At 55.6% G+C, this 24368-nt stretch overlaps 3 protein-coding genes across 3 annotated transcripts in view; all 3 read left to right on the plus strand.

The window, feature by feature from the left end:
- Positions 1-1013: 1013 nt before the first annotated feature.
- Positions 1014-24368, plus strand: part of LOC135993789 (protocadherin gamma-C5-like) — a 118931-nt gene continuing 95576 nt past the window's right edge. Inside the window, exon 1 of the mRNA XM_065643863.1 lies at positions 1014-3443. Within this exon, the coding sequence (XP_065499935.1) occupies positions 1014-3443 (2430 nt within the window). The remainder of the gene's footprint in view (positions 3444-24368) is intronic.
- LOC135994073 (protocadherin gamma-B1-like) lies at positions 15484-18040 on the plus strand. Its single transcript, XM_065644369.1, is given in 2 exon segments — positions 15484-16236; positions 16239-18040. Coding segments are annotated over 2 exon segments (2484 nt in total). The 5' UTR covers positions 15484-15554.
- On the plus strand, positions 19578-22455 carry LOC135993732 (protocadherin gamma-A12-like). The gene is given in 4 exon segments (XM_065643759.1): positions 19578-19633; positions 19635-19701; positions 19703-19910; positions 19913-22455. Coding segments are annotated over 4 exon segments (2874 nt in total).

The raw sequence follows: 24368 nt of genomic DNA on the forward strand, positions 1-24368 counted from the left end.
CCCCTGCCATGGCACAAGGGTTGGACTAGATAATGTTCAAAGGTCTCTTCATACCCAGACCATTCCATGATTCTGTGAAACACTCAAAATCACTTTTCACTTTCCCATTGTCAGCACCTGTAGTATGGAGATGCAAAGCAAGAAACTCTGTGGATCAGGAACAAAATAGAAAGATTATTCTGCTATCTCAGCCTAGAGCTATACACAATACTGAGTTCTATAGTTCTCAGTATAATTTTCTTCTCCCTAAAATACAAATTTACAACAGAAATAAAGCCAGAGACTTAGATGGCCAAAAGGAAGAGGAAACCCTTGTCAGGCCTTGCCTAAAAGGATTGAAATTAATTTTGCTTCCTTCTGCTTCTGATTGTGTATTGATTACTCCAATACAATTTTTCCTAGGTATTTCTCGCAGGTAAGGAAAGTAGAATTAAAAATACCTTACAGAGTGCTAAAAAGGTCTCCTATAGCTATACAATCGTATCTTGATGTTAAAGTCTCATCTGTATTTTATTGAGCAGCTTTATTTCTTGCTCTGCCATGAATATTTACAGTTCAATATTCATTGTACCACAAGGAGATGGCCTAAAAGCAGCAGACAGCGTCCCTTAGTTTTAAACGGCTTTGGAGTCGCAGCAAGCGAGAGGTTCTGCGCTTCCTGATTCTAATGACAGTGGGACCCCGCAGCTGGGCATCAAACCCCGTTGAGGAACCCGGGCCCTCCAGAGCGCGGCCACCAGGCGGCTGCGGTGGCGTCGCGGCACCTCTGGGTGCCGCTGTTGGCCGAGGAGGAACGGCCCCCGCAGGCTGCTCGCTCACCCGGCGCCGGCCAGAGCGGCAGCGGCACGGGCAGCAGCGCCGAGAGGCGGTGCGGATTGGGGAGCAGCGGCATCCGAGCCGGCGCCCACATCGCTCGCTGCCTTCCGGCGTTCCCTGCGCTGTTTGCGGAGAGGGACTGGAAGGAGGGAGGACAGCGGCAGGAGGAAGCAGGAGCACGGCGAGCGCTGCCGAGAATGGCGAGCGGGCAGACACGGCAGCGAGCAGCCGGGCGAGTGCTGCTGCCCGCTTTGCTGCTGGGCTTGTGCTGGCGGGCGGCGGCGGAGCGGCTCCGCTACGCCATTCCCGAGGAGCTGGGCAGAGGCTCGCTGGTGGGGCCGCTGGCGCGGGACCTGGGGCTGAGCCCGGCCGACCTGCCGGCACGCAAGCTGCGGCTCAGCGCCGAGAAGCAATACTTCACGGTGAGCGGGGAGAGCGGGAACCTGTATGTGAGCGAGAGGCTGGACCGGGAGGAAATGTGCGGCGAGGCGGCGTCCTGCTCCGTTAGCTTCGAGGTGCTGGTGCAGAACCCGCTCAACGTTTTCCACGTCGAGGTGGCCATCCAGGACGTCAACGACAACGCGCCGCGCTTCCTTCAAGACAATTTCCAGCTGGAGATCAATGAGTTGACTTCTCCCGGCGCCCGCTTTGCCTTGGGCAAGGCAGAAGACGCGGACGTGGGCAGCAACTCGCTGCAGGGCTACGAGCTGGAGGCCAACGGGTACTTCGCGGTGGAGGCGAAGGAGAGCCAAGACGGCAGTAAGTTCGCGGAGCTGGTGCTGCGCCACGCGCTGGACCGGGAGCGCGAGCCGAATCTGCGGCTGGTGCTGACGGCGCTGGACGGCGGCGACCCGCCCCGGAGCGGCACCGCCCAGCTCTGCATCAACGTCACCGACGCCAACGACAACGCGCCCGTGTTCGTGCAGGACCGGTACCTCGTGAGCCTGCGGGAGGACGCGCCGCCGGGCTCGACGGTACTCAATGTCTCCGCCTCTGACGCGGATGCCGGGACCTACGCCCGCATCACGTACGGCTTCGGAAAAATGCCGGCCAAGGTGCTTCAGAAGTTCGTCGTGGACGCAGAGAGGGGGACGATCACACTGAAGGAAACGTTGGACTTCGAGGATACGAGGGGCTACACACTGTTGGTGGAGGCGAGGGACGGGGGCGGTCTGGTGGCGCACTGTGAAGTGGAGGTGGTGGTGCTGGACGTGAATGACAACGCGCCCGAGGTGACACTGACGTCAGTGTCGAGCCCGGTGTCGGAGGACGTGCCGGCCGGCACGGTGGTGGCCCTGCTGAAAGTGCGGGATCGGGACTCCGGGGAGAACGGGGAGGTGGCGTGCGAGCTGTCGGGCGAGGCGCCGCTGTCGCTCGTGGCGTCGTCGGGCGGCTCGTACAAGGTGGTGACGGCGAGCGCGCTGGACCGGGAGCAGGCGGCCGAGCACCGCGTGACGGTGGTGGCCAGGGACCGAGGCCGGCCGGCGCTGTCGAGCAGCACGGCGCTGGTGCTGGAGGTGTCGGACGTGAACGACAACGCGCCGGTGTTCGAGGAGGCCGCCTACAGCGCCTACGTGGCGGAGAACAACGCGGCGGGCGCGCCGGTGCTGCGCGTGCTCGCGCGGGACGTGGACGCGGGCGCCAACGGACGCGTGAGCTACTGGCTGGCGGGCGGCAGCGGGGACGCGGCCGCATACGTGTCGGTGGAGGCGCGGAGCGGCGCTCTGTACGCGCAGCGCTCCTTCGACTACGAGCAGTGCCGCGAGTTCGCCGTGGTCGTGCGGGCGCAGGACGGCGGGGAGCCGGCGCAGAGCTCGACGGCGACGGTGCGCGTCTTCGTGCTGGACCGCAACGACAACGCGCCGCGGGTGCTCTGGCCGGCGGTGGAACCGGGAGACAGATTACCGGGAGCAGCAGCGCCCGCGTTGGAGCCATTCGAGGTGGTTCCGCGTTCGGCCGAGGCCGGGTACCTGGTGGCCAAAGTGGTGGCGGTGGACGCGGACGCGGGGCGCAACGCGTGGCTGTCGTACGAGCTGGTGCAGGCGGCGGAGCCGGCGCTGTTCCGCGTGGGGCTGCACAGCGGCGAGGTGCGCACGGCGCGGGCCGTGTCGGAGAGGGACGCGGCGAAGCAGCGGCTGGTGGCCGTGGTGAAGGACCACGGGCAGCCGGCGCTGTCGGCCACGGCCACGCTGCACGTGGTGCTGGCCGAGAGCTTGCAGGAGGCGCTGCCGGAGCTGAGCGAGCGGGCGGCGGGCGCCGAGTCGCCGGCGGAGCTGCAGTTCTACCTGGTGCTGGCGCTGGCGCTCCTGTCCGCCCTGTTCCTGCTGAGCGTGGCGCTGGCCGTGCTGGCGCGGCTGCGCCGGGCCGGGCCGCCCGCCGTCCTGCGCTGCCTGGGCGCGCAGCGCTTCTCCGTGGCCGGCGCCGCCTTCCCGGCCGACTTCTGCGAGGGCACCTTACCCTACTCCTACAACCTGTGCGTGGCGCCGGGCCGCGCCGTGGCCGAGGCCGCTTGGCTGCCGCCGCCGCTGCCCAGCCTGCCCGCGGAGGAGCTTCTGGGCGGGGAGCCCGGCGGGAAGCGGAGCCTGAGCAGCAGCGCCGGCGCGGGAGAGCCGCCTGACGCCCCGCAGGTCTGTAAGTCCGCGGTCTCTCGGTGTTTTCTCTTGATCTTTTCAGAATCTTCGTCCCGTTTCCCCTGGGTTTTCCCGAGTGGTGTGAATGGGGAGTACTAGTCCTTGTCTCCGTGAAGAAATGAAAGATCCGAGTATTCGTCTTCCACTTACAGCAAACATCTCGTGGAGTCACTTTTTGTTTCTTCGGTAATCACAGGTTCAGGTTCAGCCAGGAGTTGTTGACTACAACGCTTGTATGGGGAAGTCACGCTCTAAATTTATGATCCTGCGTGATGAAAAACGTGGTGGACGGTTGGTGTTAGAGTTGTTTTCTTCCTCATTACCTTTTTCTCAAACCGATGTACTTGAACGTGATCCGCGTAGTTTAGGGTATGCAGCTGTACTTGTCTCCTACAGTATTGTTTGCTTTATCTGTAGCTGCGCCGACAGTTCAGTGCAATTCAATTGCTCTCGTCCAGTTCAAAAATACTGTTGAGAACAGACGAATATCGGGTTAAGAGTCGCGTAAGAAGACGTTGGACAAAATCAGTTTGTGGTATGGTTGCAATGACTCCCCATTTGGTAATACGAGATACAGAATAGGTACAGGAGTCAAGGCAGATGTGTGCGCTATTCTTCTTGCTGTACTCGCAAAGGAATTTCCACTGCAGTTTGAGGAGGGCAGTGGTTCTGGCCAAATGGTGGAGTGGAAAATTTAGACCGTGTTCCGTATGAAGTGAAGTTTTTAAAGAAGAGTTCCTGCTACTTGGGCTAATGAGCCTGATATATCTTGTTCTCTGGGGCTGTGACTATCACGTTTTGTGTTTCAGAGCCAGTTTTCTTTTGCTGTCCTTGTATCAGCCATTCAAGCATAACCACTACAAACATTCACGGCGAGGATTATGGTTTTGTACAAATAGGAAAAGACCGTAATATTCGGCACCTTAAAATAAGAAAAAATATTTTACTTTGTATTTATCATCATTAACAAGTAACTTTCCTCATGCAGAAGAAATAACACTGTATTCAGTAACATAACATAATAATATGGTGTAATATAATAATACTGTGTTCAATTTTAGGCCCCTCACTACAAGAAAGACATTGATGTGCTGAAGCACGTCCAAAGAAGAGCAACAAAGCCGGTAACGGGTCTGGAGCACAGGTCTGCTGAGGAACAGCTGAGGGAGCTTGGCTTATTTAGCCTAGAGAAAATAAAGCTGGGGGGAGACCATATCTTTCTCTACATCTATCTGAAAGGATGTTGCAGCGTCGTGGGGTTCGTCTTTTTTCCCAAGTACAAGAGCTAGGAGAAGAGGAAATACCCCAGAGTTTGCCAGAGGAGGTTTAGATTGGATATTAGGAAAAAATTATTCACGGAAAGTGTGGTCAGGCATTAGAACAGGCTGCCCAGGGAGTGGTGGAGTCACCATCTCTGGGCATATTTAAAAGACGTAGATGTGGTTAGGGACGTGGTTTAGTGGGGGACTTGGCAGTATTAGGTTAATGGTTGGACACAATGATCTTGGAAGTTTTTTCCAAACTAAAGGAATCTAACAGGCACCGTTGAAAAGAACGTCTTAGAAAAAACCCGATAAGGAAATCACAGGTGTCTGTTTCAAGGAATATCTTCATTGCTGCTTTCCTCTATTGATCAGAGTGTGGGAGAACTAATGGGGCTCTATGACACACTTCGGATCTGCAGAATGGGTGACAGAAACGTAATGCAAGCACGACTGCTACAAAAAGCTGTGCAACTCGTAGAAGAGATTATGCTTTCGCGCTATTGGGGTAAGACTCGTAATATTCTACACGTCATGTTTTACTTTACATAAATTGCCCTCACAGATGCGTTTTTCCCATGCGGTTCAAATAACACAACCACAGGAGGTCTCGTATTTCCTCCCGTGATCATTTCGAGGATCAAGGAATATCTCGTCTGGAGAAAAGACGAAGCAGGAGATCACCGCTGGAGAGAAGCGATGTCTCCGTGGCCACTGTCCCGTGGCCGCGAGCTTCGGATGGGACAGGGCGGCCGGGCAGCGTTGGGCAGTGCTCGGTGCGTGCAGTGCCGGGACGAGGCTGCGGGCGCCGCTGTTGACCGAGGAGGAGCGAGAGGAAGGCCGGAGCGCTGCAGGCAGCCCCGCCCGCTGCGGCCCGGCTCGCTCGCTCGCTGGCTGACTGGCTCGGCAGCCGGGCGGTCTGCGAGCGTCCCCGCGGTGCGGAGCCGTGCTGCAGCGAGGCGGAGGGGCCAGCGGCAGCGGTCGGGAGCGGCGAGCAGGGGCCGAAGCAGGAGACGGCTGAGGGGAGCTGCCGTTGTTGGTGCGGTATCAGTGGGTCCGCGGCGGAGATGTGGGCGGCGGGGAGGCGCTGGGGCCGGCGGGAGCGAGCCCTGCTGTGGGGCGTGCTGGTGGCGGCGTGGGAGGCAGCGTGGGGGCAGCTACGCTACTCGATTCCCGAGGAGATGCCGAAGGGCTCGTTCGTGGGTGACGTGGCCAAGGACCTGGGGCTGCAGCTGCCGGCGCTGCGCGACCGCGGCGTCCGCGTTGTCTCCGAAGGTAGGACACAGTATTTCTCCCTGAACGGGAAGATGGGACATCTAGTCACGACGGAGAGGATAGACAGAGAGCAGCTGTGCCGGCTGCTGGAGAAATGCGTGCTGCGCTGTGAGGTGATATTAGAGGGAGACATGCAAGTTTACGATATCGAAGTGGAAATCACGGACGTTAACGACAATGCCCCCAGCTTCAACAACATTGAGCTGGAAGAGAAAATCAGCGAGATGACAGCCCCGGGGTCGCGATTTCCCCTGGCCGGGGCTCACGACCCGGACTCGGGACCGAATTCTGTGCAGAGCTACGAGCTGAGCGGCGACGAGCACTTCTCGCTGGCCGTGCAAGCGGGTCCCGGCGGGGATCAGCGTCCCGAGCTGGTGCTGGCGAAGGCGCTGGACCGGGAGGAGGCGGCGTTTCACGAGCTGGTGCTGAGGGCGAGCGACGGCGGCGAGCCAGCGCGGACGGGCACGGCGCGGATCCGCGTGGCGGTGCTGGACGCCAACGACAACGCGCCCGTGTTCAGCCAGACGGAGTACACGGTGCGTGTGCCGGAGGACGTGCCCGTGGGCTCCACCCTCGTCACCGTCACGGCCGCCGACCCCGACGAGGGGCTCAACGGGAATCTGAAGTACTCACTGAAGAAGGCGACGGACTTAGCATCGGAGATTTTCCATCTGGACGCGGAGAAGGGAGCGATCACTCTGGTGCGGTGTCTGGACTTCGAGGAAGGCGACTCGTATGAAATGGAGGTGCAGGCACGAGACGGCGGGGGCCTTTACGACACAGCAAATGTCGCGATCATTGTGACCGACGTCAACGACAACGCGCCCGAGATTTCGGTGCGGTCAGCATTGAGCGAGATCTCTGAGGACGCCCCGTCAGGAACGGTGGTGGCCCTGCTACACGTGCAAGACCGGGACTCGGGCCCGAACGGCGACGTGCGGTGTTCACTCGACGGGGACGTCCCGTTTCTGCTGCAGAGCTCGCGGGAGAGCTACTACAGCGTGGTGACGGCTCAGGAGCTGGACAGGGAGCAGGTGTCGGAGTACAACGTGACGGTGCGGGCGGCGGACGGCGGGTCGCCGTCGCTGTGGAGCAGCGCGGTGCTGTGTCTGCGGGTGCTGGACGTGAACGACAACGCGCCGGTGTTCGCGGAGGCGCGCTACAGCGCCCGTCTGCCCGAGAACAACGCGGCGGGCGCGCTGGTGCTGAGGGTGCGGGCGTGGGACGCGGACTGGGGGCAGAACGCGCACGTGCGGTACCGGCTGGCGGAGGGGCGGGTGCGGGGCGCGCCGCTGTCGTCGTACGTGTCGGTGGAGGCGGAGACGGGCGCGCTGTACGCGCTGCGCTCGTTCGACTACGAGGAGGTGCGCGAGGTGGGGCTGTGGGTGCGGGCGGAGGACGGCGGCGCGCCGGCGCTGAGCAGCAACGTGTCGGTGCGGCTGGTGATCGTGGACGAGAACGACAACGCGCCGCAGGTGCTGTACCCGCCGGCGGCGCCGCTGCTTGCGCCGGGCGCGGGCTGGGCGGGCGTGGAGCTGGCGCCGCGCTCGGCGGAGCCCGGGGCGCTGGTGGCCAAGGTGGTGGCGGTGGACGCGGACGCGGGGCAGAACGCGTGGCTGTCGTACGAGCTGGCCAAGGCGACGGAGCCGGGGCTGTTCCGCGTGGGGCTGCACAGCGGCGAGGTGCGCACGGCGCGCTTCCCGCTGGCCCGCGACGCGGCGCGGCAGAGCCTGGTGGTGGTGGTGAAGGACCACGGGCGGCCGGCGCTGTCGGCCACGGCCACGCTGACGGTGGTGCTGGCCGAGAGCGTGGCCGAGCTGCTGTCGGAGCTGGGCAGCGCGGCATCGTCGGCGGCGCCGGGCGAGCCGGCCGGCAGCCTGACGCGCTGGCTGGTGCTGGCCGTGGCGGCCGTGTCCTGCCTCTTCCTCGCCTTCCTGCTGCTGCTGCTGGCGCTGCGCCTGCGGCGCTGGCGCCACTCACAGCTGCCGGCGGCGGGCGGCGGCGCCTTGCGCGGCGTGCCGGCGTCGCACTTCGTGGGCATCGACGGCGTCCGCGCCTTCCTGCAGTCCTACTCGCACGAGGTGTCGCTCACCGCCGACTCGCGCAAGAGCCACCTCCGCTTTTCGGGCGCCAGCTGCTGTGACACCCTCCCGGCCCGCCCGCCGCCCGACGAGCCCGCTCCGCTGCTCGGGGAGGACCCCGCCTCTCCCCCGGTGAGTTCCAATGACCGCCCTTTCTCCGCGACGCTTCCCTCTGCTGCTTCTCTGTCCTTTCCCCGCCGCGTTCTGCCGCGTCCCGCCTAGGGAGGTTTGGTTACAGGGAAGGCAAAGCTTCGTTCGGCCGCGCGCTGTGTGCTGGTGGGTCTTGCCTCGGGGAGTTGAACGTGGGATCGTTCCTCAGTGTCACAGTTGGTGTGGGAGCCAGGAGAAGTTCTGCAGCTGCTGTTTGGAGTTTCGTTTGAGCAGGAGTTTGGTTTTTGATCACATGCCTGATCGTTTCTCATCCTTTCCCCTACAATGTGTTAGTTTTTCGGTTCTGTTGCATTATTAACAAATTGAAGTTTGCGTTATTAGCATCGTCAGATGTCTTCCCGACGTAAATAGCTGTATCCTATCAGCAATTACTAACCTAAGAATATGCAGGCAGTGGAGCACTCGCAGCTCAGTGCTCTCCTTAAACAAAGGTAATAACGATCTGAGAGATCTGAGTTTTTTTAATATATAAATACGAACTTTGTTTATTACAAGCTTTTGATGACATGTGCTTGTAAATTAAGTGGGTCAAAGAAAACCATGCAAGTTGTGAAGGGGTGGAGATGAAAGCTGTGTGAGCTGTGCTTGAGGGGCTATTGAAGGACACAAGAGATTTACTCCAGCTGTATTGGGAGCCCTGGGAGGTTCTTCCTGTATGCTGGCATGTCGCCATCAGTTGTGAACTAACAGCTTAATTCTGGACTTTGGGAAAAGCAAACTGTGTATTCATTACCTACTAAATAACTGAACTACGTACCTACTCCAAGTGTCCTAATATAGAAGAGTCTGTTGTGATCCCTTTTCTTCTGGAGGTGTTATCTTCTTGCGTTGCTTGTTATAATGATCTGAAAGTGGACCTTTGTATCTGGTAACATGTGGAAGGCATGTGTTTTGTTGATTCTCTGGGTTTATTGCTGGCCTTTTGATATGAGTCTGAAGGTGTCTTGGTTTTTGATATTATGCTGCTCAGATTTCACCTGGCCCAGTTGTGGTTTCATCAGTTTGCTTTCTTGTTGCATGATGTTTCCTGTGAATGGCAGTTACTGAGCATGCAGATACACTTTATGTTGAAATTTGAGCATCATGAACCTTCCAAGTTACTCAAGGTGAATGGGGATGATGGTTTCTTTGAGCTGATACTTGGACAACAGGGCCTTTATGAGAGCTGCATGTCATTTAGACATGTGAGAACATGTACAATTTCTTCTAATTAGTGTGATGAGGAGAGAAATCACTTTGCAGGCATCTGTGTTGTGGTCCTTGTTCTTAGATGAGGAGAATTTTGCATTCAACTTTTCTTTCAATGGTGTCTGTCTGCAAAGGTAGTTTTTCTATTGCAAGATATTTGGGCAGGGTGAAAAATTCTGTCTGTCCAGAGACAGGGGAGGTGAAGAAGTTTACTGTGGTATAATTCAAAATGTCTGAAAGACAGGTTTTAAGGTTCACTTTCTCCTAGATGTTGGATGGGGCCCATGGTAGTGGTTCTGTGCATTTTCCCTTTTTTATTCTCCAAAGAAATTCCATTGAGGGACTGTAGCTATGGTCTGTGGTGTGAGATCCTGTATGAGTTTCTTGAGAACTTTTTACCAACTAGATACCTTGTATACTGACTTCAGTTGACATACTCTGAAATGTTAAGCTATGATTCCTTCACTTGTGCAAATTTCCCATTCTTGCCTTGTTTGTTGTTCAGGTCTAGAGCTGGGCCTCGCTATGGCTGGTAACCCTGAAAACATTAAAAGCTCTCTTTAGTTGTTGAGCTGGGGGAGCAGTTTCCATCCATACTTTTAAAGTGGTCAGCTGCCAAGACAAAGACTGTGATATACTTATGTTTCCCTAAAATGTTCTTTTGCCTGTGGCTGCCGTACACTCAAAATAGTGCATACTGTCCATGGTGCAACTAAAGGCCATAAATGCAAAGCAAGGAGGGTGAGAGCCTGGATTGCGTCCAGGAAAATATGTGGGTCAGTGTGACTTGGCTGAATAATGGTTTGATTTCATGCCTGGTGCCAAGGCCTGTGATGTGTTTTCTGTGATCCTGGATTCCCTGTCCTGAAAGGCAATGGTTGGTCTCTAACCATAAAGTGCACAACTGTGTATGTAGAATGATGTTGCATGCGTAAAACAGCTTATAATTCCTTTGTGAAATCTCCTTTATCCATCTCTGTCTCCTTGGAACATTGTGATGTAGAGTTAGTTCATAGTTGTAATTAGACTTTCAGGCCTTTTTTTCCTGGAAGTTGTGGTTCATTTTCCCCATATCCGGTCAACACTTTTGCGTTTGAAAGTGTGAGTGTTGTTTTGCAGCAAATACTTCCTTCAACCACCTTAGACAGAATTTTAGTTGTGAAGAAAATGAAGCAGAAGCTAAAAGAGAATCTGTTATACTTTCTCAGAAGACTTAGCTTGAGAACAATGCCCTTGATAAGGTGTTTACACATATGGCGTCCTACTTGTGGGAGATGAGTAGGCCGCATATTAGAAGAATTGCTGAGAGCTGATGACTATTTCTTACAATGAGACACCTTACAATGTAGTCCAGAGGAAGACTTCGGGGCTCCACTTGCAGCTTGTGGCCTCAGTGATATCCAGGCGCTCTCAGGGATGAATTTTAATGCCTGTAGTGAAGTCTTTGAAGTACTCAGAGTGAGTTTCTCTGACAACACTTTCTCTTCTAATGCTTCCTTGCCTTGCTTGTCTGATTTATGTTTTTGTTTTTCTTTATGTGGTCACCTGTGTATTTAGATTTACTTGTAATTATCAACATGGCTTCATCTAGTAATGTGTCATGTGTTTGTGCCTCTTGCTCATGCTACAGTGAATGTGAAAGGCAGGAGATGTTCTGTTATTGTGGGTGGGGAATACAGGTAAATGTGACTTAGCAGGAGTCACATCTCTGAGGAACTGTGTGTGTCATAAAAGAGGGCAGGAGATCCCCCCTAAGACATTAATTTGATGAGCCAGTCTCTGTTGGATGACCAGTCCTCTTTTACTATGGCCATTTATCATCTGTGTGCCTTAGAATGTTTCTGTTTCTCCTCAGAATGGTGGTGAGTAGATGTCCCTTCTTGGTGTGATTGTAGTGCATTATAGAAGAACAGATAGTAATTTCCTTTCTTGTCACGGTTAACTCAAGGGTGTGCCTATTGGTGTACCATGCAATTTGAGTGGCGTCCGCTCAAAACCTTTGTCCTAAGAAATGTTATTCCACCTGATCCGTTCACTTCTATATGTTTCTAACTGTTCCCTTACTTGTTGTGAGGAGCTACAGCTCGCCCTCAGGGTGTCTGATCTAGTTGTCTGAGTGCAGGTGAAGTTCCTGTACACACCTTCTCTCTGCTGTTTTTCTGTCTTTTCCCTGTCATATTCTGCCTCCTGTGTAGGGAGGTTTGGTTACAGGGAAGGCAAAGCTTCATTCAGCAACAGGCTGTGTTCTGGTGGCTTTTGGTCCGGGGAGGTGAATGTCAGATCATTGCTCAGTGCTACAGCTGGTGTGGGAGATAGGAGAAGTGGGGCTGCTGCTGGCTTGAGTTTTGCTGGAGCAGGGATTTATTTTTTCTATCATGTGTGGCATTGTTTCTCATTTTGTTCTCTGACGTTTCTTACTGTTCTTCGTGTCAGTATTTTCTCTTCTGAACAGATGTGTTACATCATTAGCAAATGGAAGATTATGTTTTTAGCAGGATCATGTGTCTTCCCAGAAGCACATGTGCTTGAGTAGGGTCAGATTCCCTTGAAATGGAATGTTAATGGCCCTGTATATAGCTTGCCTTGACAGGTTAATAATTTGTACTTCTAATGCAGCCTTATGGCTTCTTTCATGTCATTACCTGCTTGTCTGTATAGTAGCACTTGATCTTGTGTTGTTTATTATTTATTATAGTTGAAAGTAGTGTGTGAGAAACAGAGTACTACATATTCTTAATAAAGGTACTTGTTAGAGAGGTTCTCTTCTTTTTCTGTGCTCCTTACCAGCCACTGAGCTGTGTTACTTATAGGAGGGAATTTTACAAGTAGAACATTATTTTCGTCTTGAACGGCATGTTAGTTGCAATGTTTTTCTCAAGCACATCTTCGGTTCACTTTATTTTCACTTTTCCCTTATATGACAGTTTTTTCATTAAACAGTTATTAATTAGGATGAATGTAAGCCATTACTGGAAATGAAGGTAGAGTCACGTGTGCCTGCTTTGGTATGGGTCTTGTACTTGTCTCATGTGTGAGAGTTCCTCACACAGCCTGTTTCTCAGCCAACAGTGACAGCAGTGTCAATTTTGTGTACCAGAATGCAGTGTGTGTTTTCCACATTGGAGGTACTTCTTCCTCAACGGGGGTGGCATTCCCAGGTGTTGCTGCAAATTCCTTGTACGTGTGGGAGTTGAGTCCAAGTGAGGTCCAGGCATTGTATTGAGGAAGAGGGTGGAAGAAGAGTGAATGTACGTGTTGGTAAGTGTTAAATTCTAAAATACATGTGTGCCCACGAGCACTGTTTGGTCACCTTGGTTGTGATCCACCACTGTGCTCTTCCAAAGACAGAGTGGAGTTGGAGAACTGGGTGTTTCCAGACCAAATCCTGTGCTTATAGACTCTATAAACCTCTTATTTGGCCTTTGATGTATAAGTGTTATAAAGAAGATGGTATTTTTGCCATTTCTGTTGGAGTGCATTACAAACGGCATAGAAAGGTCAAGATATTCTTGCTGTGAAGGATTATTAATTTGTGCTTTTTATGTTGCCTTATTTCTTGGTTTGTATTGTTGTTTTTCGTGTAGCAGTGCTTGATCTTTAGATGCTAAGTGTTTAAAATTGATGCAAATTATTTGTAAGGAAGAGAGTAGCAAGCATTCCTAACAGTGTTAGTGGTTAGAAAGGTTGTTTTCTCCTTCTGTGCTCCTTACCAGCTGGTGAGCACATTTGGAGTCTTACTGCACCCAGAATGATTTTGTGAGAACAAACTTGCTGATCGCGAGAAGCCTGTTCACACAGCAACCATTTGGTCTCTTCAGCTGACAGAGGGTTGATCTCCAAGGGGTCATCACTATCCTGTGGGTACTTTTCATTCACTTTACTGTTCATTACAATGTCTTTTACAGAGAGGTGTAGTTAGGGGGAGGTCTCTAGCTGAGTGTGTAGCGACAGTATGTCTTAACACCGACATAGCATTCATTTCTTACTTGGTAGAATTACTCACAGGATTGCACTACCTGATATACACAGGTATTTTCATTGTGAATGGCTTATTAATTCAAGATTTTTATAAAATTCTGTCGTTTGTTGCTTTATTTATCACTACTGTCTTAAAACACATTCTGATTTACTGTTAATTATTTGAAATGCATGTAAGCAGTACCTTAGTAAAGCAATCAGAAATTTCTGAGGGCGAGATTCTGCACAAATACCTGCTCAGTATGGGTGTATGGGAATAGCAGAAGAACGGTGAGAAGTTCTAGCAACTGCAGCTGGAGTGTAGAAAAAACACATAGATTCACACATTTTTTTACTGACCTTACATTCTTGACAAGTAGAACCTCTGTGTTAGATAACACAGGCCTGTGAGAAACTCTAAGGCACCTTACCATTATGCCTGAGATTCCTGCTTTGTTGTGAGAAAGAGCAGAGCACAGACGAAGACTGCACCTGCTTGAAGCCTTGAAATACAGGTGAACACAGCAGGCCCAGTGATCTTCTACCAGGGCTGAATTCTGCAGCACCTGTGTCTGTGCTTGTGTCACCTGCCTGGGACCTTAGATGCTGTTTTGGAGAACCCTGGTAGTGGGGTAACTAGAATAAATTTGGTTGTTACAGTTGTATTCATGGCCTTTGGTTGTTCTTGCGATCTGGCTGTGGTGGCTCACACAATGGGGTAAGTGACCCTCTTTTCTGTGTCTTTTCATGTGAAGTAGACTGCGACGACTACTTCGTGAGAATAGCCTTGTTGCTGGTGAAGAACCTGTTTTCACAGCCACATTGTGTCTGTATAGTAGTTTGCACTGCTACAGTGGGAGAAGCTTGTGAAGGAGAAACAGAGTCCTGTAGGCCATGTCTTTGTAGGGATTAAGGGAGCAGTGAGAGTGGCATAACCGGGAACTGAGTTACCACCAGGAACCTGTGAATGACCACAGTAGTCATCCATGGAGTCATCTCTTGCTTGGAGCAACCAGAGTTTAGGGAAGTCTGATGTACCTGTAGTTTCCAAATTCGTGGTCTGTGTAGCACTTGAAATGATGCAGCTGGTCCTAATGTGTCCTGCTTTCTCCATGGGCATGAACCAAGATTTGTTGGTTTGCAGAGACTCTTCCATTCTATTATTTCCTTTGATTGTCCAGGAGCAGTCGTATTATCATGCAAAGAGGTACTGAGGAGGATCAAGTTCTTTTCATAGGTGTTGAGAGGTTTTATCCTTGCTATTTTCTGATGACCCCACACCTGGAGTGTTCTTTGTATTGTGGATGAAAAATACACATCATTGTGTTGGTATCATAGGCAAACTGCCTTCTCTAGTGCTGCCCTTCTGACTGGTCATTGTAGTATTCTGTGCATGTGGGAAGCTTTCTGCTGCACGTCCATGTTACTAGATGTGCATAATTACCTTGTTCCCTAAAAGAGGTAATTTTGAAGAAATGTTTTAAGAGGTTGGTCTGGAGTTTCCTTTCTACAAGAGCTTCACCTCTGAAGTACGCTGCAGCTACTGCTCCTCAAAGCTCGTAGAAATGAAATAAAAGAGTTGGGCAAAGATAAGTTGCAGCAAGAATAGAATCTGCTGGAATATGCCATATATTTGCTGTACAGTGCACCTGCTTGTACTTATCTGTCCTCTGCTGTACCAAGTCTGCTCGCTCCTCCGCTACTCAGGAACACGTTCCCCAGCCAGACGCTTCAATTCCACTATGAACAGAGCTGCCTGGTTCGCCTTGCCAGGGATATGATCAAAGTCGGCAAACTGAAAGCCGAATCTCACTTTTCCGTAGCCGATGGCGCCGACTCCCGGCAGCTGCTGGCAGCGCGGCTCGGACCGCAGCGGCCAAAGCCCCGGCCGGCATCAGGCGGCTGCGGTGGCGTCGCGGCGCCTCCGGGTGCCGCTGTTGGCCGAGGCGGAGCGGCGCTGGAGCCGAAGCCGCAGCCGCCGCAGCGTCCTGCCCCCGCAGGCTGCTCGCTCGCCCGGCGCAGGCGAGAAGCGGCGCGGATCGGGCAGCAGCGGCGTCCGAGCCGGCGTCCACATCGCTCGCTGCCCTCCGGCGGCCCCTGCGCTCTTTGTGGACAGGGACTGGAAGGAGGGAGGGCAGCGGCAGGAGGGAGAGGCGCGGCGAGCGCTGCCGAGAATGGCGGGCTGGCAGAGGCGGCGGCGAGCAGCCGGGCGAGTGCTGCTGCCCGCTTTGCTGCTGGGCTTGTGCTGGCGGGCGGCGGCGGAGCGGCTCCGCTACGCCATCCCCGAGGAGCTGGGCAGAGGCTCGCTGGTGGGGCCGCTGGCGCGGGACCTGGGGCTGAGCCCGGCCGACCTGCCGGCACGCAAGCTGCGACTGGCGTCTGCCGCGAAAAGGCAGCTGCAATACTTCACAGTGAGCGGTGAGAACGGGAACCTGTACGTGAGCGAGAGGCTGGACCGGGAGGAGATGTGCGGCGAGGCGGCGTCCTGCTCCGTCAGCTTCGAGGCGCTGGTGGAGAACCCACTCAACGTTTTCCACGTCGAGGTGGCCATCCAGGACGTCAACGACAACTCCCCGACCTTCAGCAAGGCGGCTCTGGCCCTCGAGATCAATGAGTTGACTTCTCCCGGGGCACGCTTTCCACTGGAGGTGGCCCGAGACGTGGACGTGGGCAGCAACTCGCTGCTGATTTACCAGCTCACTGACAACCCGGCCTTCACTCTGACCGTGAAGGAAAGCCCGGGTGGAAAGAAGCATCCGGAATTATTGTTGGAGAGAGCATTGGACCGGGAGAAGCAGAGCTCCTTCCAGCTGGTGCTTACAGTGGTGGATGACGGGGACCCCGTGAGGTCCGGGACTAGGTTCGCGTCAACGTGACAGACGCCAACGACAACGCGCCCGTGTTCAGTAAGAGCGTCTACGAGGCGCGAGTGCGAGAGAATGTGCCGGCGGGGTCGCTGGTGCTGCGGGTACGGGCCACGGATGCGGACGCGGGCTCCAATGGGCGCGTCTCCTACTTCTTCAGCAACGTCCCGGACGGCGTCCGCGCGTTTTTCAGTGTCGACAGCGAGAGTGGTGAGGTCAGGACAGCGGGCCCCCTCGATTTCGAGGAGAAGAGCAAATACAGCTTCGGTCTGGAAGCGAGGGACGGCGGCGGGCTCACGGGTCACTGCGAAGTGCAGATAAATATCACGGACGAGAACGACAACGCTCCCGAAATCACGATACTGTCGGTGTCGAGCCCGGTGCCCGAGGACGCGTCAACCGGCACGGTGGTGGCCCTTCTGAACGTGAAAGACCCGGACTCCAGGGAGAACGGGGAGGTGTCTTGCGAGCTTTCGGGCGAGGCGCCCCTGTCGCTCGTGGCATTGTCGAGTGGCTCGTACAAGGTGGTGACAGCGAGCGCGCTGGACCGGGAGCAGGCGTCCGAGCACCGCGTGACGGTGGTGGCCAGGGACCGGGGCCGGCCGGCGCTGTCGAGCCGCACGGCGCTGGTGCTGGAGGTGTCGGACGTGAACGACAACGCGCCGGTGTTCGAGGAGGCCGCCTACAGCGCCTACGTGGCGGAGAACAACGCGGCGGGCGCGCCGGTGCTGCGCGTGCTCGCGCGGGACGTGGACGCGGGCGCCAACGGGCGCGTGAGCTACTGGCTAGCGGGCGGCAGCGGGGACGCGGCGGCGTACGTGTCGGTGGAGGCGCGGAGCGGCGCGCTGTACGCGCAGCGCTCCTTCGACTACGAGCAGTGCCGCGAGTTCGCCGTGGTCGTGCGGGCGCAGGACGGCGGGGAGCCGGCGCGGAGCTCGACGGCGACGGTGCGCGTCTTCGTGCTGGACCGCAACGACAACGCGCCGCGGGTGCTCTGGCCGGCGGCGGGAGCGGGCCCGGGAGCAGCGGCCCCGGCGCCGGCGTTGGAGGCGTTCGAGGTGGTGCCGCGTTCGGCCGAGGCCGGGTACCTGGTGGCCAAGGTGGTGGCGGTGGACGCGGACGCGGGGCGCAACGCGTGGCTGTCGTACGAGCTGGTGCAGGCGGCGGAGCCGGCGCTGTTCCGCGTGGGGCTGCACAGCGGCGAGATGCGCACGGCGCGGGCCGTGTCGGAGAGGGACGCAGCGAAGCAGCGGCTGGTGGCCGTGGTGAAGGACCACGGGCAGCCGGCGCTGTCGGCCACGGCCACGCTGCACGTGGTGCTGGCCGAGAGCTTGCAGGAGGCGCTGCCGGAGCTGAGCGAGCGGGCGGCGGGCGCCGAGTCGCCGGCGGAGCTGCAGTTCTACCTGGTGCTGGCGCTGGCGCTCCTGTCCGCCCTGTTCCTGCTGAGCGTGGCGCTGGCCGTGCTGGCGCGGCTGCGCCGGGCCGGGCCGCCCGCCGTCCTGCGCTGCCTGGGCGCGCAGCGCTTCTCCGTGGCCGGCGCCGCCTTCCCGGCCGACTTCTGCGAGGGCACCTTGCCCTACTCCTACAACCTGTGCGTGGCGCCGGGCCGCGCCGTGGCCGAGGCCGCTTGGCTGCCGCCGCGGCTGCCCAGCTTGCCCGCGGAGGAGCTTCTGGGCGGGGAGCCCAGCGGGAAGGGGAGCCCGAGCAGCAACGCCGGCCCAGGAGAGCCGCCCGCCGACCCCGACGGCCCGCAGGTCTGTAAGCCGGCGCGGTCCTTTTCTCTCAGTCTTTCCTAACCTCGTGCTGGGGGTAGTGGTCTGTTGGCTCTTGGTTTTTCTGCTTTGGTATTTATTGCCCATCTATGTTTCCATAAAGGAATATGAAATAATCCTCTACTGCGGCTTTTTTGGCAACAGGGCTGCGAAACGTTCTTCTTCATCAACTGCCCATCCTGTAGTTTCCGTGGGGCGTGGAGGTTCTTGGCTGTGAGGCTTCTTCTTGGATCGTGGTAATTTTTTTGTAGTAGTTAGAATCTTCTCCTCTTATCCTACTAGCACAGTCTTCTGGTTTGGGTTTAGTATGACACATATGGTGCATTCGCGGTTGAAGGTTCAGGTTCACCTGAGAGGTTTTGTGTATAAAGCTTGTGTTTTCTGAAATGCCAGTAGCAGTGAAGGCGGATACTGGCTGTGTACAATGAGAGCCACTAATTCTACACTACGCAACGGGAAAATGGGATTGACGCTTGGTGTTGGCGATTTTTCCTTCCTCATCACTTTTCCCTGAAACGATGTACTTGGATCTGTTGATGGCTGAACACAACGCCTTTGGTTAATGCTGTTTCAGGGTGGTTTCCCGAAGGAATGTGCGTGTGACTCCACGAATAAGGAAGTTATATACCATTCTTCTGCCTCTGACATGTACCCTCCAATATTCTGAGGGAAGACCCCTGCAGAAATGGTAGCGCTAGGGAAGCTGACTAATTTTTTGAAGGTATTATATTTCTGAATACTTTATGCAGTTATTTTGTCATTTTTGCCGCTCTTTTTTAGTGTTCCTGATTTGTATTTTTTTTCCTACAGCTGTTAAGCCTTTGAATGGGGAAAAAAAAAAAAGGAAAAAGAAGTTCGAGTTTCATACGTTTTTGTATCCTCCTTTGTATACTTTTTTGTGTCCTCCTTTTTCTCAAATAGTCGTACTTGGTTTAAAGTGAATATCTTTATTTGTCATATGCATCACTGCCTGCTGCTGAGTTACTCTAGAATGGAGCACAAACTCCTAAGTGCGTAGTCCTTACACTACGGCCTGTAGCGTTAAGGTATCAACCAAAATGGTGTTGGATAATGAAAAGAAAATGAGGCTCATTCAGAGCAGCATCCGATGGGCAGCTGAAAAGTAACAAGATCAAGAGAAAAGGGCCGTTCCTGAGAAGAACTCCTTTTTCAGGGACGATCTTCTTTGCTGACTTGAGTGCTATTTGTCGGGGTTTGGGAAACGGATGTGGCAGGTGGAGTTGCAGTATGAGGCTCTATTGATCTGCAGAAAGGCTGAGGAAGAAGTAATTGAGGTACAGCTGCTGCAAAAGCTGTGCAATTAGTGGTGGAGATTTTACTTTTGTACTAATAAAACAAGACTCATAATATTTTGCAGGTCATATTAAGATAATTTTATATCCATATTGTAACAATATAAAAAAAAAAGTTTTCCCATGCGGAAGACATAACACAACCAGGGGAAGCCGCTGTTTTCCTCCTGTTCGTGATCAGGTCGATCAAGAAAGAACAGCTCGGCTGGAGAAAAGCCGACACAGGAGATCACCGCTGGAAGGAAGCGATGTCTCCGTGGCCACTGCCCCGTGGCCCCGAGGTGTGGGTGGGACAGGCCGGGCGGGCAGCGCTGGGCAGCGCTCGGTGCGTGCAGTACCGGGACGAGGCTGCGGGCGCCGCTGTTGACCGAGGAGGAGCGAGAGGAAGGCCGGAGCGCTGCAGGCAGCCCCGCCCGCTGCGGCCCGGCTCGCTCGCTCGCTCGCTGGCTGGCTCGGCGGCCGGGCGGTCTGCGAGCGTCCCCGCGGTGCGGAGCCGTGCTGCAGCGAGGCTGAGGGGCCAGCGGCAGCGGTCGGGAGCGGCGAAAAAGGGCCGAGCGAGGAAAGCGGGGGGGGAGCTGCCGTTGTCGGTGCGGTGCTGGCGGGGCCGCGGCGGAGATGTGGGCGGCGGGGAGGCGCTGGGGCCGGCGGGAGCGAGCCCTGCTGTGGGGCGTGCTGGTGGCGGCCTTGGAGGCGGCGTGGGGGCAGCTGCGGTACTCGATTCCCGAGGAGATGCCGAAGGGCTCGTTCGTGGGTGACGTGGTAAAGGATCTGGGGCTGCAGCTGCCGGCGCTCCGAGATCGGGGCGTCCGCATCATAGACAGAGGGAGGACGCAGTATTTTGCTTTGCACGGGAAGACGGGACATTTAATGACGGTGGAGAGGATAGACAGAGATCAGATCTGCGAGAGTGTGCAACAATGTGTGCTGCGCTGTGAGGTGATAGTGGAGGGAGAAATGCAGATTCACGAAATCGAAGTGGAGATCATGGACATTAACGACAACGCTCCCAGCTTCAAGAACATTGAGCTGGAAGAGAGAGTAAGTGAGATTACTGCCGCAGGGTCGAGGTTTCCCCTGGCTGGGGCTCACGACCCGGACTTGGGACCGAATTCTGTGCAGAGCTACGAGCTGAGCGGCGACGAGCACTTCTCGCTGGCCGTGCAAGCGGGTCCCGGCGGGGATCAGCGTCCCGAGCTGGTGCTGGCGAAGGCGCTGGACCGGGAGGAGGCGGCGTTTCACGAGCTGGTGCTGAGGGCGAGAGACGGCGGCGAGCCAGCGCGGACGGGCACGGCGCGGATCCGCGTGGCGGTGCTGGACGCCAACGACAATGCGCCCGTGTTCAGCCAGGCGGAGTACACGGTGCGTGTGCCGGAGGACGTGCCCGTGGGCTCCACCCTCGTCACCGTCACGGCCACCGATGCCGACGAGGGGCTCAACGGGCACGTGAAATACTCATTGAACAAAATCACAGAGAAAGCCTCGCAGATTTTCCAGCTGGACTCTGAGACGGGAGCGATCACGCTGGTGCGGAGCTTGGACTTCGAGGAAGGTGACACCTACGAAATGGAGATGCAGGCACGGGACGGAGGAGAGCTTTTCGACACGGCGAAAGTTGCAATCACCGTAACTGACGTTAACGATAACCCACCTGAACTGACAGTGATGTCTCAGCTGAGCGAGATTTCAGAGGGTTCCCCGTCGGGGACCGTTGTGGCCCTGCTGCACGTGCAAGACCGCGACTCGGGAGCGAACGGCGAGGTTCGGTGCTCCCTCGACGGGGACGTCCCGTTCCTACTGCGCAGCTCGCGGGGCAGCTACTACAGCGTGGTGACGTCGAGAGAGCTGGACCGGGAGCAGGTGTCGGAGTACAACGTAACGGTGCGGGCGGCGGACGGCGGGTCGCCGTCGCTGTGGAGCAGCGCGGTGCTGTGTCTGCGGGTGCTGGACGTGAACGACAACGCGCCGGTGTTCGCGGAGGCGCGCTACAGCGCCCGTCTGCCCGAGAACAACGCGGCGGGCGCGCTGGTGCTGAGGGTGCGGGCGTGGGACGCGGACTGGGGGCAGAACGCGCACGTGCGGTACCGGCTGGGGGAGGGGCGGGTGCGGGGCGCGCCGCTGTCGTCGTACGTGTCGGTGGAGGCGGAGACGGGCGCACTGTACGCGCTGCGCTCGTTCGACTACGAGGAGGTGCGCGAGGTGGGGCTGTGGGTGCGGGCGGAGGACGGCGGCGCGCCGGCGCTGAGCAGCAACGTGTCGGTGCGGCTGGTGATCGTGGACGAGAACGACAACGCGCCGCAGGTGCTGTACCCGCCGGCGGCGCCGCTGCTTGCGCCGGGCGCGGGCTGGGCGGGCGTGGAGCTGGCGCCGCGCTCGGCGGAGCCCGGGGCGCTGGTGGCCAAGGTGGTGGCGGTGGACGCGGACGCGGGGCAGAACGCGTGGCTGTCGTACGAGCTGGCCAAGGCGACGGAGCCGGGGCTGTTCCGCGTGGGGCTGCACAGCGGCGAGGTGCGCACGGCGCGCTTCCCGCTGGCCCGCGACGCGGCGCGGCAGAGCCTGGTGGTGGTGGTGAAGGACCACGGGCGGCCGGCGCTGTCGGCCACGGCCACGCTGACGGTGGTGCTGGCCGAGAGCGTGGCCGAGCTGCTGTCGGAGCTGGGCAGCGCGGCATCGTCGGCGGCGCCGGGCGAGCCGGCCGGCAGCCTGACGCGCTGGCTGGTGCTGGCCGTGGCGGCCGTGTCCTGCCTCTTCCTCGCCTTCCTGCTGCTGCTGCTGGCGCTGCGCCTGCGGCGCTGGCGCCGCTCACAGCTGCCGGCGGCGGGCGGCGGCGCGTTGCGCGGCGTGCCGGCCTCGCACTTCGTGGGCATCGACGGCGTCCGCGCCTTCCTGCAGTCCTACTCGCACGAGGTGTCCCTCACCGCCGACTCGCGCAAGAGCCAGCTCCGCTTCTCGGCCGCCAGCTGCTGTGACACCCTCCCGGCCCGCCCGCCGCCCGCCGAGCCCGCGCCGCTGCTCGGGGAGGACCCTGGCGCTCCCCCGGTGAGTTCCAATGACCGTCCTTTCTCCGCGACGCTTCCCTCTGCTGCTTCTCTGTCCTTTCCCTGCCGTGTTCTGTTGCGTCCTGCGTAGCGTGGTTTGGTTACAGGGAAGTTATTGCTCGCTTGAGTTTCGTTCGGCCGGGGCTCTGTTCAGTGCGAATCTGTAGGATCATTTATCGTGAGTTTCTTCTTCCCAAATCATTTTAGCCTAAGACATGCTAGAGAGGTTTGGTTACAGGGAAGGCAAAGCCTCATTCGGTAACGCGCTGTGTGCTGGTGGTTCTTGTTCCGGGGAGGTGAATGTGCGATCCTTTCTCAGAGTTTCCGTTCGTGTGGGAGGCAGGAGAAGTGGGGCTGCTGTTGGCTTGAGTTTCGTTTTAGTAGGACTTTGGTTTTTTTATCACGTTGTCACTGTGTTACACATTTTTCACTGACCCACTCTACTGGCCGACCGATATGTCTTGATGTTTCTTCTCAGAAGTGTAGTGAGCAGACAATGTCCTGGTGGCTTTTCGTCCGGGGAGGTGAACGCGTGGGAGGCAGGAGCTCTGGGGCTGCTGTTATGCTGAATTTCGTTAGAGCTGGGTTTTCTGTTTGTATTAGGCATCAGGTCGTTTCTCATTTTGTCCCCTGACATGTCATATCGTTTTTCCTGTCATTGTTAGCTCTTCTGAACAATCGTATTGCCTTATTAGCAAATTGAAGTTTGCGTTATTAGCACGGTCATCTGTCTTCCCAACAGCACATGTGCTTGAGTAGGATGAAAGTGTCTTGAAACGGAACATAAGACTCCCGTGTAGAACTGCTAATCGTTTCTACTTTTTCCAGCCCTTCTGTTTCTCTGTGATAACGTGGATGAGAAAGGAAATGTCTCTTTTTTGCTTCATATTGCCATGTTTTTCAGCGGGTGGAGGAATGGGCTGACAACAAGTAGTCCCTTGTTGATATCTGCTTGCTTGTTATAAGGACGAAAGGGAATTTTAGAAGTCGTTACTATTTGACGAAGTCTCTGGGTGGCTGCGTGTGAAGAGGTATTGAAGGAAATGGGATTTTTTTTTTTCTTATTCCCCGTCTTTTGAGGTTGGTTTATTTCAAATGTAGCTGGATGTGCTTGCGCTTGAAAATACGTTGTAGTCGTTACCAATTAAAGAGATGTATCCTATCAGCAATTAGTAACCTATGGATGTGTAAATCATGTCAGCAATTACGTGTGCTTCTAATTTATGCGGGTTAGAGAATACCATGCGATTTGCGAAGGGTTGGAGATGAGAGTTGTGTGAGCTGTGCGTGTGAGGCTTTTATAGGACACGAGATTCTTTTTGCTCTTTTCCCTGTTCGGTGGCTCTCTGTAGTACCATGCACTGTGAGTTCCATCTTCCCAAAGAAGTTTGGCTAGAATACATGTTACTCCAGCTGTACTGGGAGCCCTGGGGGGTTCTTCCTGTGTGTTGTCATGTTGTCATCAATTCTGAACTAACAGCTTAATTCAGGACTTATGACAAATGTCGTAATGGGAGCTTTGGGAAGAGCAAACTGTGTATTCACTACCTACGAAACACCTGAACTATGTACCTATTCTAAGTGCCATAATATAGAAAAGTATGCTGTGATCCCTTCCTTTCAGCAAGTGTTAGTGTGCCTTACTTCTTGTAATGATCTGAAGGTGGGTCTTTGTCTCTGGTAACGTGTGAATGCCATGTGTATTTTTGATTCCACGGGTTTATTGCTGGCCTTTTGAAGGTGTCTTATATTTTGTCATCACACTGGCCAGATTCCAACTGGACAAGTTGTGGGTTCATCATTTTGCTTTCTTTTGCAGTTATTGAGCATACACATACATGTCATGTTAAAATTTGAGCACCATGAACCTTTGAAGTTACTCATGTGCCAAATAGGGATGATGGTGTCTTTGAGCTGATATATGCATGACTGGGTTTTATTGGACCTGCATGTCACTTATGCATGTGAGAACATTTAATATTTCTTCAGATTAGGGTTATGAGC

The sequence above is a fragment of the Caloenas nicobarica genome, chromosome 13, assembly GCF_036013445.1.
Source record: "Caloenas nicobarica isolate bCalNic1 chromosome 13, bCalNic1.hap1, whole genome shotgun sequence".
In the NCBI taxonomy this organism is placed as follows: Eukaryota; Metazoa; Chordata; class Aves; order Columbiformes; family Columbidae; genus Caloenas; species Caloenas nicobarica.